At 40.7% G+C, this 18399-nt stretch overlaps 2 protein-coding genes across 3 annotated transcripts in view; one reads left to right on the top strand and one right to left on the bottom strand.

Moving 5' to 3' along the window:
* Positions 1 to 18399, top strand: part of DOCK1 (dedicator of cytokinesis 1) — a 529562-nt gene that overhangs the window by 274339 nt on the left and 236824 nt on the right. The gene's annotated exons all lie outside the window — the stretch shown is intronic.
* INSYN2A (inhibitory synaptic factor 2A) overlaps positions 1 to 18399 on the bottom strand; it is a 67961-nt gene that overhangs the window by 41547 nt on the left and 8015 nt on the right. Inside the window, exon 2 of the mRNA XM_040361425.1 lies at positions 3736 to 4909. Within this exon, the coding sequence (XP_040217359.1) occupies positions 3736 to 4904 (1169 nt within the window). The 5' untranslated portion in view covers positions 4905 to 4909. The remainder of the gene's footprint in view (positions 1 to 3735; positions 4910 to 18399) is intronic.

The raw sequence follows: 18399 nt of genomic DNA, 5'->3' as shown, positions 1-18399 counted from the left end.
TTACATAAACCACTGTCACATAACGCAGGGAATTCCAATGTTCGCAGTCACAAAGCAATATAATAAACTCTGTGGCCACATTCTGTTTGTTAGCTGGCTTACACAGAGATATATACAATAAACAGCATATACAAGAATTGTTCACCTTGCAGATCATTTGTAACATGTTGTATAATAGGTAATGCGTATGCATAGCCAATATTTTTATTTTTAGTTTTGGTTAGAGTAGGGAATGCCTGACAGATTATTATTTTTTTTTCCTGTCTGTTTCCATTTGGGGAAATTTCTCTTTACTCCCAGAGATGCAACAGGAAGAAACTCTTCAGTGAGGGGAATTTTCGGGTTTTGCCCATCTGAAAACATGCTGTGTTTTCCAATGCCTGGGGGGTGCTATTAAGAATTAATTTCTGCTAAAATGCATGTTTTCCTTGCAGGTCGGAGGAACTTGTGTGTTTTTACACACATTCCCGGACCCGCTACATTGTAAACCTAAGCTAGGAAGGCAGCTTCCTTAGCTGTAAAGAATAGGTGGGTTTAGTTTCTGCTTTAATGACTTTTCAGTCCTACTAGCTATGGAGAGCAGAGATGAGGATTTCTAACATCCCTCTCTGAAAACTCTAGTTGCCTGGCTGTCACACTTACCCAATGTTTATAGTAAAGTAGGACAATGGTCAGAAAACCTTTTTTTTTTCTAGCGGCTGTCTGTATCCCCAGTTCCCGTTCTAGTGACACAACAGGAGGTGATGGGAAATGCCCTCAAGTTATGGAGAAATCATACTTTTTGACAGTTATCACCAGAACTTGTGTCCTTAGTGGAAGACTTCCTCTTAACTCTTTCTAAAGACAATGCTAAAGTTTTAATTTCCCTTTAACTTCTGTCCCAGTGACAGCGGTCACCAAAACAGAAATCGAAGGTAAATTTCCAATGAAGACCAGAGCCTTGTTGAGAGTTGAGTGTTGGCCCCCGAAACACATTGATTGTTTTATATGATGAACCGTTAAAGCAATTTGGAATCCTTTAACCTCTGATCTGGCATATATGTTGTGGCTTTGCACACTTAGGACAGTTTCTGCAGTTTCTTTTTAAAGGTCCTGTTCACACCCATGAGCTGTGCGGATCGCATAACCCCTTGTGTGCGCTGTGAGACATACTGTGTTTCCCCCGAAAATAAGCCCGGGTCTTATATCAATTTTGGCAACACAAGACACAGTAGGGCTTATTTTCGCAGTAGGTCTTGCCATGTAATGTGCTGTCTTCTCTTCCCCTCTCTCCCCCTGCCACGACAGGAATCCCCAGTGTGAACTGAGGTAAAATGCTTGTAAAATCCTATAATCCACCCTATTACAGTATTATATAATGTATAATGTGTGTGTTTCTGTAATATAATTGTGCAAAATACCTTCAATATAGCGCCGCAATGCACTTCTGTGACCCGCCGGAGCTCGCTTTCCGCAATTATATTACAGAAACAGACACATTGTTCATTATATACTACTGTAATGGAGTAGATTATAAGATTTTAAAAGCATTTTAAACTAGGGCTTATATTGCAGCCCTCCTGGAAAATAATACTAGGTCTTATTTTCGCGGAAACACAGTAGTTTAGTGAAACGTCCTGATTGATATTTCAGTACAGTTGATGGTCCACAGTTTGAACTTACACATTTTTCCATGGTTTCTGCATGTGGTGCCTTCTGGGACTAGCTGCCAGTGCACTCTGCATCTGGTATGAATGGAAGACTGAATTTTGTTTTTTGTTTTTCTTTAAAGGGATACACAAATTACAATTTTTTTTTTTTTGTCTGGATTCTGTTCAGAGGACAATTTTCCTGCTTTCTTGTTCTGTCACCAGGGCAGAAATTGTCCTCATTCTTAGACCTTGTTAGCTCAGGGACACGCGCCTGTACCCACACAGATGTAAGATGTAAGCCACTTTGTCTGTTCAGCCATTGTGTTCCAATTGACATGAATGGGACTGAATGACATGAGTGCTACTCACTGCACAGTGGTGCAGTGAGTAGCACTTTCGCCTAGCAGCAAAAGGGTCGCTGGTTCGAATCCCAACCACGACACCATCTGCCTGGAGTTTGCATGTTCTCCCTGTGTCTGCGTGGGTTTCCTCCGGGTACTCTGGTTTCCTCCCACACTCCAAAGACATGCTGGTAGGTAAATTGGATCGTCCAAATTGGCCCAGTATATATGTATATATGTGTGTATGACTGTGTGTCCCTAGCGTGTCATGATCCTACGGGGTAAAAATGACCGCACCAGCCAAGCAGATACTGGCTGGAAAAAGCGCCCAGAGGCGATTCAGTTCGCATGCGTTGCGCTATACAAGTCATTCATTCATTCATTTCATTCACTGCCTCCATGGGGATGCATGGAACCACCTGTGCATCCCCGTACAACCAAACAAGGCAATCGCACGGGTGTATGTGAAAGTATTTCTTGGTAAACTAAGCCGAAACGTTGAAATTTGCCCAATATATAAAAATTCAAAAAAGGGTTCCAACCCTTTCCCACTTTAAGTAAAAGTTTGGCTGAGGATCACTTATGAATAGATGTGTAAAATGTCTGGAAAGTACAGAATATTAAGAAATTAAGCTGCTTGGAAGGGACAGTTTATGATGACCTCCTATCCGGTAATTCAATAGAAAATTGCTAATGCTCTATTAACACTGTGCATACAAAAACGATCATATAGTGCATTTCTGTACTGGAGTTTAGGAGAGCTTCGAATCGTTTATCGTTTTTTCTGCCAGAAAATTCCAAACAAAAACACAAACCAGAGGTTTTTTTTTGTTCCTGCCGCTAAATGCAAATGCTAAGTATGCCTCTAATCATCCTAATGTGCACGAACACAAACGACAACATTGAGCTGTTTTTACAGGCAAAACACCTTTTTTACGTCCATTTGCCAGCCAGGTTTTTTTTGCCATACAGGCAGTGTGATGGTAAAGGTGGACATTTCTGCATGCATCGATTGTGAATATTATTGGCAGATCTGCAGTTTAGGTTTAGCGGTCCTTTTTAAGATTTGTCTGTGAAATGGTAGACTGGACCACAGTGTTGCATAATAAACAGAGACAATATAGAATTCACTATTACATGCTACCATTTCTAAGCAATTAGCAGTAGACAATCAGCAGTTTTGACACCTGTTAGTATTTTGAGTTTCTCTCTCCATTCGGCGGTTTCGATTAGGAAATCTGTAGAAGTGACAGAAGTCCTTACATGCATACATGTTCCCTGTCAGCGATTCAAAGCATTGGAGTAAGAGATTTAGCTTGACAAGCAACTAGTATTATTATAAGGGAAGCTTAGCAATGGCAGCCTCCACGTATGACAGGTTTACTTTAGGAAATACCTTTCACTACAAGTAATGTGACACTAATAAAAGTGATGTGGTGCCTGAACATACCTTTATATCATGAGCAATGTGTCTCTGGAGTACCCATCAGAGTTCCAAATGGGCACACTCAGCATGACGATCTCAAATGAATCTCTAGGTTTCAGCTATCTGACACCACCAACGCCCCCTCCCCTTTGCTTTTAGAGATTTACACTACTATAATGTTTTTGTGGTGATATGTTTCCTTTAGGTCCATAAACACTGATAATACATGGCCTTTTTTTCAGCTCATACAGAAATGTGTCATGTTATAATAACAGCGATACATCACTATACATCATTATGCAGCTTAAGTGACCGTTGAGTCATTTATATCACTTACCCCTCTCGGTGAGCTTCTCCCTTCTCCAGCTCCTGAATCACACCCAAAAGCACTTTAATTGTTTCCTGACTAGAGCTGATCAGGGTTTCCATGGTCTGAAGCTGTGCTTTTAAGTCTGTCACGTCTTTGTGAGGCACGATTTGTTGGCATTCATCACTCAAAGCAACCGTCGACTGACAAGGCTGATTTTTATCCGTGGGTAAAACCTTTATCTGCAGGGCCTGCTCATTACATTCCGTTGTTTGACACTGTGACTGTGCCGTGCAGGCCTTGGGGTTTACATCTTGGCCTTGCAAGCCATTAAGATGACTAGTTCTTTTGTCTTCTGCATCTGTCAGCGGACAGACTGTCCGCTCTGTGTCACTAAAGTCTTCGGGGTCTGTTAAATTTGGGTTAAGTGTAGGGGAGTGGATAGTGGCTTCCTCTTTTAGAAGCACCTTAACATGTGGCGGGTGGTGGGACTGCGTGTTCCCCAATGGCCTTTTGTCGTGTTTGGTGGGTTCATGCAAATGGCAGATGGCCTGTTCCAAAGTGGAGATTGCTGGGTTTTGAAGAGGGGGGGATTCTTTAGTACAGCTGTGCAAATCAGTGCTTCCACATGCATCTGAGCAATTGCTTGATGGGACAACATCCATATTTTCACTAGAATGCACCATGAGATCAGCGACCACTCTTTCACCAACCCTGCGGCATTGGTTGGACTCCCCTGAGCTTTTATCTTTTGTATCCTTGACCTCTATTACGAATCCATTGTTCTGGCCCTTCATTGTATCAGCTCCCGAGGCATTTTTCAACAGGTTCCCTTTTTTGCGGTCCAGTGGAAAAGTCTGATATCGCTTTTTCAGGTCTGGTGAAGTCTGAACCCCTGTGCTCTTGGTAACGTTGGGTATAGACCGTCGGGCAGGCACTGTCATGTACTTCCGGTAAGCTTTATAAGAAGAAGACTTTCCTTCCTTCTCACTCTGTGGCACTGTGGAAAGCTGTTTATCCCTCTGCTCGTTCTGAGCTTCGCAAATATCTTTAAACCTTACTTGAAGGGCTTTATTCCTCTTCTTGATCTGCCGGTTGGGGTCCAATGCATATTTCATTTCTAAGGCTAAGGAAACAGCTGGTTCAGCTTCACTTTCTGAGGATGTCAGCACGCATTTCTCCCCCTCCTTGCTCACCATGATTCCTGTATGAAAACAGAGAATAATCAGTAAATATAACAAAATGTAATGTTACGTTCAGTCAAGGTCTTCCTGTGAAATAGGGGTTTTTCTCTTTCATAGACTGCAAAACCTGTCATTGTACCTCCCTACTGCTGTTTTTCTATTGTATCCTTGTTTGGAATCCCCACCAAACAGCCCTTTGAATAGCACTACCTAGCAGCTTTGATGCTCCAACTGCTCAGTTTCTTGTGCTCAATGCAGCCGAACCTAATCATTCTTTTGCTTTTCAGTAGATACCTCTGATTTCGCTGAGCCATGAAGACAAAAGCTGAGAACCTTTAAAAATGCTTGGCATCCCTATTAAAGCTTATAGTTTAAAGTGGTTTCCTCCTCTTCTAGGGTTCCCTGCCATCTCTCTCGCCATCTCCTTTTATTTGTGTTTCCCCTCCTTGCAGAATGATGTTTCTGTGTCCTGTGAGGAGACTAACACAGACGGAGTCACTGCAGACTGGCACAGCACTGGATTGAGATGGGACTTACAGTGCATATAACATGTCTATGCACCCCTGTTAAAATGTCAGGTTTATGTGATATAAAAAAAAATGAGCCCAAGTATCCTTTCAGAACTTTTTCCACCTTTTTTAATGTGACCTTTTAATTTTACAACTCAGTTGAACAACAAACTGAAATATTTTAGGTGGAGGGAAGTAAAAATTTAAGAGTCGGACCACTTATCTCGCACACATTGTAGCAGCCTGAGTTTCCAATGGCCGAGGAGCCCCCCTGCACAGTGCTCTTATTAACAAGTGCTTTTGCTCCCTGAACAGAGCTTGCAATTACCGCAGTGGGGGGAGAATCTCAACTGGGACCGCTAAAGACCTGGCCACCAGCATTAGTTTGAATTTCAAGTGTGCTTGCAAAACAATGTACATAAAAGACAGACACCCACATTTCTTACTGTATATGCATCCTGCACAGCAATGATAAATGCTGAAGATTTAATTGGGCTTTAAGACTTCATATTGCGGCGGATAACAAATTGCACAATCAGGTTAGCCTTTTAGCCAGGATTTTACTCACTGCTGTCTCCAAACTTCTGCAGCCAACTTCGATCACATAGGCTGCTATTCCTGAGCATTGGAGGTGTGAATACACACACACTAATGGGGTCCTCATACCATCATTTTTTTTTTTTTCATGCTTGATCACTGTTCAAGCTGACATAACATTCTTAATTTACTAAAGATTGTATTCATGTGGTCCCAGTCTCACTTCCTCCAAGGTGGTTAGAATGTTGGGGGCATTGTCTAAGCCAGTGATGGTGAACCTTAGCACCCCAGATGTTTTGGAACTACATTTCCCATGATGCTCATGCCCTCTGCAGTGTAGTTGAACGTCATTGGAAATGTAGTTCCAAAACCTCTATGGTGCCAAGGTTCACCATCACTGGTCTAAACTGTGTCTCGGCCTGAACATTGGACTCTGGGGACACTGCGGAGACCTCTAACTGATAAGGTAGTCAGTTATGTCTTTACTGTTCAAGTGTCTGAAGGTAAAGAATGTGGCCTATTTTATTATCAGACGGAGCTTCTGAGTTCATCCTACCCTCTCTTCTGATTGAGATTTGCTACAGGGGTGCTACAGTGTTCACCTGCACAAACCTGATTCCACCACCTGCCAGTGCTACATGAACAGAAGAATCCCCACAGTGCCAAACATTTCTGTTCATGTGGAACGGGGATGGTAATATACAGCTTGATGTAACTTATCTCAGGGTGAGTAATGGTGTTCAGGGCAGGTATGCTAAGCATCCTGGTCAGTTATTATCCAAGATAACAACTGGGTCTTGTAGGGAATAGGAAGAGAGCAGAAATTTGCCCAGAAGGGGCAGAGGGAAATATAAATAATACAAAATACTAGTGACAGGCCTAACACTTCCCAGTTTTCCCCCACCTTTTAAAAATGTTGTGGGTTTCAATGATTTTAAAGCAATCATCACCTGGGAAGATAAAAAATATCTTTCATGGAAACTGCATCTATGTTCATGAGGGAAGATATATATATATATATATATATATATATATATATATATATATATATATATATATTCATTACCTATGCAGTCTACTTATTGCCTAGCAGTGCTGCACAACTGTGCTTTAAATCAAGGAAATTTAAAAGTTTGTGATGTACCAAAGCCGTACTTGCAGTCTAATTGTGCAGTGCTTCAGAAAAGGCATGCACACTAGAAAGTGTCCCTTATCTACAGGAAATGGTTGCGAAGCAGTTCGCTGGCAGGATCAGCAAAAAGTATAATTAAATATGGGTATGATTGACCAAGTTAAAATAGGGATCTCCAAACTTTTTATACAAAGGGCCAGTTTACCATCCTTCAGACTTTCAGGGGGCCGGACTGTGGCCAGAGAGAGTAGAAAATGCCTCATCACCAATGGGAGTAAACCATGTCACATCATTTGTGTCAGTGGGAGGAATAGTGCCCTATTATTGGTATCAGTGCTAGGCATAATGCCCCATTGTGGTGTCAGTGGGAGGAATAGTGTGCCAAGATTCTGATGAAGTCAAGCAAAGGGCCTCATCCAGGCCACAGTTTGGAGACCATTGCCTGGCGCTATGACACACATTTAGATTTTTGTCCATTGATACACTTTAATGTAATTCTGCCATTGTCTTCACATTGCAAACCTTACAATCTAATGCAGGGGTCTCAAACTGGAGGCCCTCCAGCTGTTAGAAAACTACAAGTCCCATGACGCATTGCAAGGCAGACAGTTACAAGCATGACTCCCTTTGGCAGAGGCATGAAGGGACTTGAAGTTCCGCAATAACTGGAGGGCCACCAGACCCCTGATCTAATGGCTTATGTAAGATGACAATTGAACAGTCTGATATGCAGCTACAATCAAGGAAACTACTGCCAGTAAATAATTTAAATGCCCTCCTGAAAATATGGCAAGCAAGTGAAAAGGTGAAAATGACATCAAAATTTCTTTCATGTAAACTCTCTTTAATAACACGGCATGTGTACTCAAATACACCATCCCTTCCCTTTGATGCAGATGAACAGAGTTGGCGATGCTGCCAGAGGGGAAGAAAGGATTCCTGCATGGATTAAGCATTTCACAGGCCTGCATCCTTCACTTCCAAAAGCAAACACTTGATATCTTTGGTTTAAAAAAAATGCTTTGAATATGCGAAGAGGAAGCATTTCTGCTTTTTCAGTAGCACAGGTTGACCTTGCGGACTCTGCAGAGTCCTAACGATGAACGGGTCTCTTGAGACTGTTTTGTATTGACCTAGCTTGAATTTGTATAACGCAATCAGATCCGCACTTACTGGTTTATTTTCCAGTGTAAGCAAATCCAATTATAAATAGTCAGCTTACAGTGCTAGAGGAAACTCTCTGCATTTCTATATTGTAAAACTGTTAACTTTCTAAAAGGTGAGTGAGCTATGTAATACTTCTGTCACAAACTAATCCCCTTAGACCAGCCTAGAAATTCAGACACCTCACCGGGTTAATTAAAACACTGTGAACTTTGTTAGAACTGCTCTTGGTTCACTATTGGCATCGATCAGATGCAAACTTTCAGATTCCAGTTGACATTTTTAAGGCCAGGATGAATGTGATTGGTGGCTGTAGGAAAATATTGACAGTTCTTAGTAATGACACTTGACATTTAAGACTTTTGTTAGTGATAGCTAGTGATAGTCCTTTTGCTGTTTTTCCTTCTGCTGTATGCTTTTAGGAAAAGTAGACTAATTCTACAGGTTTGTTCACACGAGATTTGTTGTCATGCATTTGTAATGAGGTGCGTGGGAACAGTCCAGGGAAATAGACTTCCTTGGTGTGTAGGAGTCTGTTCTTGAGTGAGATTGCCCAGCAGGAAGCTTTATGGAGGGGAGCTATCAGCTAGCTGTAAGCACAGCTTATTTATGTAATAAGTAAATAATGGGTTTATGCAATCATTATTTTGTGCAGTCTTCATAGTCTACACTATTGGAGGAGTGTTTTTTGCCTACATGCTCCATGGTAGAAGGTGCCCCTTTTCTCTCTTCAGAAAGTTGCTACAGTACATGTGATTACATTTTGCCCATTTCACCACTACTTGTTTCTATATATTGCCTTCTTTAAAAGGAATGCAATACTATAGGGCTAGACTAAAGATTGCATGTGGCGTAACACATTTGGTAGTTAAATATTAAAATTGTTTTAATGGCGGTCTATACATGAGATCAAAAAGAGGGACAATTGAAGAGGGACAGAGGTATTTGGTTCCTAATGAGGGACATTTGGGAGCTATGGTATGTAACTGTTTAGATGCACATGGGAACAGCCATACAGCAACCTTAAACTGCTATTGAGAGAAGATTGAAAAGGGGGGTGCAATTTGGGGCCCACCGACTCAAGACTGTGGCCACCCCACCTTGTGCCTTTAAAAGAAAATGGCCTTTAAATATACAGGAGGTCCCCTTGTTACAAACATCCGACTTACAAACGACACCTAATTACAAACGGAGGGGGGCAACAGAAAATTAGATGAAATCTACCTCTAGGAAGGGAAATTCACTCCTGTAAGAGCCCTTTCACACTGGAAACGCCTATAGCGGAGCGTTAAAATAGCGGTAAACATTTCTATTTTACCGCGATTTTACCACAATTTTACCATGTTTTGACAGCATATTCATTTCAATAGAGGGGGAGTTTTTGGAGCGTTTTATGAGCGTTTTAATAGCGCTATTTTTAAAACCCTGCAAAACGCCGCAAAAACGCACCAGTGTGAAAGGGATCTAAGTTATTATGGGAAAAAGGTTCCTCCACTGGAGCTTTATCACCAATCCTTGTTTCCACAACAACCCAAACAACCCTATGCTATACACAAAACTTAAAAAAAGTTTTTTTGACTGGAGCTACACATACAATTTTAGCTTTTTCTGAATACAAACAAATTCAATTTTAGAACAAAATGGAAGATTTGGGGATCCAATTGATATCGTTGGAATTTTCTGGGAGCAGGGATTGTCTATATAAGGACTGTTGCTGTGGGGCTTATTCCTTTTCCCCTGGGACCAGAGCAGCAGCACAAGAGCTCCCTCCCTCCCTAGTCTAAAGCACCTTTTATGTGGTTTGGTCACCCTGGATATCTAGGGGGGACGTGATTTGTATATGGTAGAATGTTGATGACTTGGTGCTTGAGTTCTGTTAACTGGGCAGATTAATAATTTTTGTGTTCATGAAAGTTATTAAAAATAAAAACATATTGATATGTGAACCAATAAATGTGTTGCAGCCAAAATTTTCGCCAAAACTGGATCTGGTTTATTTGGTAGTAACTGGGGGGGATGGGTTTGTTTGAGGTGAGTGTGGCCTACAGTCTGACAATAAACAGTCTTGTGAATCTGTGTTCAACAAGACGTATAGTCTACATATGTGATTTTAGTTTATAAACATTCATAAATCTTAAGGTTAGGTTAACACACATGCGAATTGCAATGCGTTTTGAACCACATCCAATTCCCATGATATGTGAAAGGACATTTCTTTCTATTGTGCCTGTTCACATATGTCTGATGCAGCCAGAGTGCGGATTCTGTGCGAATTGGAAGAGTCCTTTCAGTGCGGTCTGGCGCAGGTGCAAATTCAGGTTGACTTCATTGACTTCTATGGGAACCCTTCTGAATTGCACATGTCATTCAGTTGTGAACAGGAAAAAATCCTAACCCGATACTGATATAAACCTGACCTGATCCTGCTCAAAAACTGACCTGAAACGCTGAACAACTACTTTATTAGTTTGCTGTGGAAATGGAGCTTTAATTTGCACTGCACATGTGTGAAACCAGCCTAATAAGATTAAATATTAAGCTGATCACAGTTGGGGAGTTTATAAACATGGCAATCAGTCAAAAGTATAATTTATGCAAGAACAAGCATGAGAGACTGTTGGAGACTGGGTTGATTTACTAATGGAAAACTGTGCACCTGGCAGTTGCTCCAGAGCTCAGTAAAGCTTCACTTGACAAAGATTGCCCAATCACATGTAAAGAAAAAAAAAACAGCATTTTTCTTGCACATGATTGGATGATGTGAGTCAGCAGAGATTCCCCTAATTTATTAAGCTCTGGAGCGACTGTACTTGCAAATTGCACAGTCTATTTGGCTTCAGCAAGTCGTCTTCTCTGGGTTATCTTTCCAAGTGAGCTTATTTTGGCTAAGCAATGAAACTGTCTTCTGGAAATTTACAGAGTTTTGGCTTTCTAGAGCAGCCATTCTCAACTAGCGTTCTTCTAGAGCAGTGCTTCTCAACCCTGTCTAAGTTCCCCCAACACGCCATGTTTGCTGGTTTTCCTTTATCTTGCACAGGTGCTTTAAATCGGTCAATGGCTTGGTATTTTGGACAGCTATTTTGTCTAAGAGAAGTTCCCAAAACATGGCCTGTTGGGGGTACTTGAGGACAGGGTTGAGAACCACTGCTCTAGAGTTTGCTGGAGGTTGCCTGTTCCATGGCATAGTTTCAGGACCTGTCCTGCACCACTTGGCAAAGCCAGCAGCATGACACCCGTTATCTTATAAATTGTCTGTAAGGGTCGTTTTCTAGCCATTACTGTAAGGGTTGCATTCTTCCTACTGACCACCTACCGATAGTTGGTTTGAGAAAGGGTCCCCTGAGACCTGAAAATTATTTTAGAGGTTCCTCTGCGTTAAAGTTGTAAAATGCTGGTCTAGATGGTGACATAAGTGGGTTTTGCTCATGTCGTCATATGTCATGTTAATTTACTTATTTTCACAAATGGTAAAATTACAATTATAAATGTATCCTTGAATTATAAACATTTTAGCACTTTCCTCTTTGCTGATAAGTGTATATACATTAAAAACTTTTGAATACTATATTCAGTGCACAAGATGGTAATCTGGGTTCTACCACAACACAGTTGCATGTATGCCAGAAACCTTATTGGCCAGAAAGCATCACTTTATGCCCAAAAATGTGTCGGAAACCATTGACATGGATTCAGTCTATTTAGTGCAGTTGACTTTGCTCTACGTATAGAAATGATCCCAAATCTCTCCTGCAGTCACAATGCAATCCCCCTTCTTCTTATACAGCTGACAGCCTAGCGGGTTTTCATGTTCTCCTATAAAACCTATGTCCTTCCTTTAGAATGTATTGAATAGTATCACTGTGGTGATGGAGTACTGAGCTGTGAATAGAAAATTGTCTCACATTGCTTTTTCCATGTTTATCTGTTCAGTGAACTGTTTGCCTGGTTTTTGGAGGGCTTGGAGAGGAGTAAGCTGTGTTGAATGACAGCACAGTAGAAAATCTCTTATCAAACAGCCAGATTAATGGGAGGCTGTATACAGTTTACAGGTGACACTAAAAGCGAGATAATCGTTAAATCATGTGCAGAGACTCCTGATAAGCGAAGTACGCTTTTATCACTTGTATGCAGGACAAACCTGGTTATGCTGACTCTTTTAAGGTGTGTGTTTGTTTGTTTTTTTTGTTTTTTTAAAGCTTTAAGTATAAACTGTCCTGATGACTATTTTCTAACACTAATATTTTATTACTATTAGTAAATTAAAGCATTCACATCTTTGTCAGTCCAACTGCTCAGTCCTTCATTGGCTTTCCATTTTGCACATCTCCCTGCCCAGTCAATGTGTCCATGCTACGTTTCCTGCACATGTCAAATAAATGTATGCGTATATCCACTGCCAGGGTGGTAATTACAGTATTAATTGGGAGATGGGGTCTTACTTGCAATCAAAGAGATGGAGCAGTTGGCAAGTTAAAGAAAGCAAATGACAAAAGAGCCCATTGACACAGGGATTAGACTTGGGTACTCGGCACACTCGTCATACGTGTCAAGTGCACCCCATGTCATCCAGAACAGAAGGCAATAATGGAGCCAAATTAATTTTTCCACAGCCAAGCTTTCATTGCTTGTTTGTGCCATACAGAACCAAAATAAAGTGGCTTGTGGCTTCAGGCTGTAATATATTCTTTAGGGTATTGGGTTTTAAATTATTTGGTGCTGTCGTTATTTCTGCTACTTTTAGTGGGGAAAGTTTAAAATTCTCTGGCCAAAACAGTAATAAAGTGCTGTAGATGTGTGCAAACATGTACTAATAAAAAAAAGGGGGGGGGGTCTGTCAACATTCACTTAATTCCCTTTGATTTAAATGTTTTACCAAGCATTATGACTGCAGGACATTTCTTGACCCCAGAACTCATATTTTATTTTCAAGGAAGTGGATGGCCTCTAAAATTATAGTGGGACATTTTTTTTAGGGCTTTGATATATATCGGTACCTAAAGTTCTTTACAAATATGAGGAGTTATGGGGTTCTGCTCATTGATTTGCATTGTGCAAAGGAAATGGAAATGATGCACAAGACCAAAAGGGCCAGGCACATGACTGCATACGATGTACTTGGAGTAGAACTATAGGCAAATTTTTTTGGGGGGTAAAGTAAGGGAGGGTTATAATCGCTGTTGTGTCTGTCCCATTAGGGAAATTTCCCTTCACTTCCTGTCCCATAACCAAAACAGGAAGTCAAAGCATATCCCTTCAAAGTAAGGGAATTCCTTGGGGACCCCAGGTCATCAGAACTAGTGTCCCCATTGGAAGATTTTCCCTCTGTTACTTTTCTGGGGACAACCCAAAATTTAGGATGTTATTTTGCTTTTAATAAAATGGTAAACAGGACAAATAGGGAGGATGAATCTCCCTAGAGGGGGCACATACAGCAATAAAAACCTGATGGGTGTTCTTGTGCATCTCAACTCCAAAACTAATAAAAAAAAAAAAAAAGGTTTTGAAATTTGTTATAATTTTAATATATGGAGATTCCACCTCCCTATTTGACCAGGGGACCATTGTCCCTGAGAATGAAAATTGCGAAAAATCTAAAATGTAGGAGAATCTTCCAATGGGGGAACTTTTTCTGGTGACACTCTTTTGAAAGGTGCAGCATAATAAATCTAATCTTATAACATACAACAAACCAAAAAAACATCAATCTACCAAACGTGTTGATATTGTTCTTGGTTTGTTATACAGTATAAGGGGTAAGATTTTATTACTTGTGCTGTACCTTTCAATCGCGTAATTGAGCAATAAGGAACGGTTTTGATATTTAGAATTTTTTTTGGTAGTGTGGGTAATATTTTATTTTTAATTCTGGTGACAGATGTCAAAGAAGGGATTTCTCTTACTTTGGAGACAGATGGCATGCAGATGGCTACAAATAAAATGCAGGGGTTTTTAATATTCTCTATTCTATTTAAACATTAGATATACTTTAAAAGAACCTGAAAAGAAATGAGCTGCCATTACTGACCCCCCCCTCTTGAAACCGTTGGCTGCCTGGCTATCATGACGATGTGATGACCTCACTGCATTCTTAATCTGTAAGCTTGTTCCAGCATCAGCATGACAATCACAGAACCAGAGACGCGGTCAGCAAGTCATTAATGGCAGCCAACATATCTCTCTTACTCTACAAGTTTCCTTTAAGAGTCTGCCTGCATTGGTTGGCTTTGCTGAGCACAATGCAGAAAACCTCAATAGGTTTGCTTGAGATGCTTTTGAAAACCGTGAAGTGCACATGGTACACAGTAGAACTACTGATGGTAGGGTTCAGTGATCTCCATTAGCAGCAGGTGGGTGGCTGTTCTGAGCACAGCGAGCCTCAGACAACCTTCTAAATGGCTGCCTACATGTGTCCTAAATTTGTAAAATAAACTTTACAGTTGTAATGGAACTATTTTACAAAGCACTAATCTCTAAAATTGTCAATTAAAAAAAATGGAACAAAAATATAATTTTCTGTACTAAAACATATGGCGTCTCCATAGCGCTAATTACAATATACACACAGAGAGAAGGGCATATGCATGGCATTCTTTCAGCGTGACATGGTTGCAAAGGTCTGGATGGGGGAAAATGGCTCTGCTCCCAAGACGCAATAGGAGCATCCCCTGTTTTTAATGCAGTAAATTAGAATAATCAAATTTTTTAAACTGTTGTTTTTTTTTTTTATAAGAAATTACAACCATATGAAGCAGTCATACACATGATTACATAAAAAAAAAAAAAAAAGTTGCTCCTCACAGGATTGTTTTTAGGTCTTAGGGGGATGCTTTTAAATATTTGCATGGACTAACCCAATGAGACGTCGGGTAGACACCATTCCCCATACCTGGATAAAAATACCATTCCAACAAGTTACAGCAGTTCTCCAGTCACCTTTGTAAAAAAATAAGTGAGCAGCTACAAAAACTGTAGCTGTTTACTCTAAAACGGCCACTCACCTGACCCAGTATCCAGCGCTGTCCTCACCTGGCCAGTTTCTAAATAGTTTTTTGGTGCCCGGTGCCGACACCTTAACTGTGGGACGCTGGCTGCCCACCACGTATATGCAAGGCGCGCTGTGCCTTGTAAATTTTTCCTGCAGTCTTCCTGGACCTGTGACATGTCCCAAACTCCTGGGGGGGGGGGGGGTTGTAGGAGAACTTCTGCTCAAATCACCTAGGCGATCCAGTGGAAGTGAGTATCTGTCAAAACCAGGTACTCGCTTCCCTCCCAAAAAAATAGGTGCCAAAAATGACAGAGGCGGTGGGAAGGAGAGCAAACGGTGGAAATTCCCCTTTTGGGTAAAGTTCCACTTTAATGAGGTAGAATGGAGTAAGATGGGAAAATAGGATGAAAGAGGGTATGTAGGGCACAAGTTTTTAAAGGTTGTCATATGCTGAACTTTATTAAAGCGGTATTAAATCATATCCAAAAATGTAATATATTGGAAACGACCAATTCTTAGATGTGGTGGCTCTAATAGTTTTCTTAGGCTTTTTCCCCCCTCTCTTTCACCTGGTGATCTGGGCAGTGACACACCACCTGTATTAGGGTGCCCCCACTCTGAATGAATGACCACAGAAGTCACCCTTGGACGGCAGCATTGTCAGTCTGGGGGAACAGGATTTTTAGATGTACTAGAAGATTTGGATACACTAACAAATTGAAGATGAATTCCAGCTCACACTTTCTACTCGGTTACAACAAACAGCTTTTTCCTTGTTTGGGTAGAGGATTTGCATAAAAGCTGATCATTATAAGCACCACTGGCAATGGTTAATCTCACCCCTGTAACTGATGTATTCTGCTGGAGAGTTTGTATTGTTTAAAAACAGACTTCCTGGCCAAATCACCAGGTGAAAAAAAAGGAAAGAAAACCTAAAAAAAAAAACGCGACCATCAAATAAAAAAAAATGGTAACCTGCAATATGTTTGCTTTTGGGTTTAAAACTACCTTAAAAAACTGAAGCTGAATTCTAACTAACATTTTATAAGCAGATACAGCGAGCATTTTTTTTTTCCTTTTTGAGATAAAAGTTTTACATGAATAAATAAAAGCCAATCATTGTAAGCACCCTTGACAGTAATAAACGGTTTGTGTCAACCCTCTACTGAACAGTTTGGTCTGTTAAAGAAAGTTGAAAAAAGGTGAAAAGCCTAAAAAATGTCAATATAGCAGCCACATCTAAGAATTTCTGCCACAATTTATTGTTTGTTTTTGGGTTTAATACCACTCTATTAAGATAGAATTGAGTAATATAGGAAATGACCAAAGGGGGTGTGTACGACACAAGTTGTCACATTCTGAACTAATGGACATTCTTTAGTGGTTTCAATATTGTATCAATTTGAATTTGTTCTTTTCTGTAAATGGAAATTACATATTTTGTTAAAAGCAGAAAGCTTCAGTTGTCAATGTCATTGGTTGCCATGGGCATTATAGTCACTTTTCTTCCTTCTTGTTAATGAATTCTACCTTTTGTGAGAATATGATAAAACTGAAGCTCCGGGTCTCTTGCCCTCTGTACAATCTGATTCAGGCATTGCTGTAGTTTGTGTTGTGGTTGAGAATTCTGTTTTAGCTCTTCACTGTAGTGCTGTAGGCCCCCTGAGTAGAGAAGTGTTGGGATTCGTGTACAGTGTCAGTGTTTTGTAGTGTGAGCTCGACGCTCTCAGTGTGTGGAATGCTGAGTCATATACCCACGCTGCACTGCTCGTACCCGCAGGGGCTGGAGCCATGTGTGATAAATATGTACCAGCAGACCTACATATTTATCACAGTAGTTTCCTTAACTATTCCTGACCTCTGTTATTCTGTATCTGCCCCCTTGTCATTTATATTTTATAAAAAAAAATGTGTGCATCTGTCATTTTTGGAGTTGGTACAAATTTAAAGGGTGAAAACTGGGCAATTTCGTTTTTTTTGCAAAAATAGGAAAAATTCAACTGGGTCTAACAAAGTGTTAAAAAGTAGACATGCATTATAATCGGTTTAGACAATACCCATTGTATGGAACCCAAAATTAATATTATGAATCCCCAGCATTTTTCAAGAAAAAAGAGTAGATAGCAGCAGAAATCAACTGCATGGTGTCCCTGCTCTGCTGCCAAGCCGCACATGGCACCGGTAACAAACGGCACAGCAGGGACACAATGCAGTTGATTTTTGACAGGATGCTCTGGAGGGGGGGGTTCAACCCCTTTTACTCCTTTATCCCCCCTTATCTATGTTTCTGTAGATGATTGACTTGTTGGCCTGTGCAACTGAAAGCTCCCTCAGTCTATGAAGCCAACATTATGAAGGCAAGCCCACAAAAGAAGTCTCAAATGTACATTCCAATTTTTTTTAAATGAAACCTTAAATTGTATAAGAGAGCACAGTCTATACATCAGGGGTATGCAATTAGCGGTTCGCCAAGTCCCATGTGGCATAGAAAGACTCTGACAGCCACAAGCATGACACCCAGAGGCAGAGGCATAATGGGACTTGTAGTTTTGCAACTGCTAATTGCATGTCCCTGGTCTACATGTTTAGGGTTTCAGCTTTTTTTCTGTGTTGAACAGCATTGATCATCAACCCTGTCCTCAGGGCCCACTAACAGGCCAGGTTTTTCACGTATTACCTTGAGGAGCAGACTAGAATACTGCAATCCCTGAGCAGCCAATTATATCACCTGTGATGTATTTCAGTTATCTTGCAATCCTGGCCTGTTAGTGGGCCCTGAGGACAGGGTTGATGACCACTGTTGTAGAGCACCAGTCCATCCCACTCCCATTTTTAGCAATTTAAGATCACTTTTTGCCTTTGTATTGCAGTAGAGGTGTTCCTGGACACACCCACTTAACTTTTTCCAGCTTGTGCTTTTAAAGAATAATATAAATTACCCAGATTCTGTGGATTTTAAGGTGTTACTTAGATTCAGGCAGTGCCTAAAGCTAGCCACACACACAGTGGAATTAAACGGTCATCCCATCCCAACTAAAGAGCATTCATGGAAGAATCTGCACTGTTGGCTATTGTATTCCTAAATACTGTAATCCCACCAAACATTCTATCAGATGTAGTCACTGTTTGGCCGATGAACTTTTCCACCCGGCATAGCCGATTTTAAATTCGACTTGTTGGGTT

Source organism: Rana temporaria, chromosome 8, assembly GCF_905171775.1.
Source record: "Rana temporaria chromosome 8, aRanTem1.1, whole genome shotgun sequence".
Taxonomy (NCBI): domain Eukaryota; kingdom Metazoa; phylum Chordata; class Amphibia; order Anura; family Ranidae; genus Rana; species Rana temporaria.
Note: the sequence above shows the minus strand (reverse complement) of the source record. Positions and strands in the feature narration are given on the sequence as shown.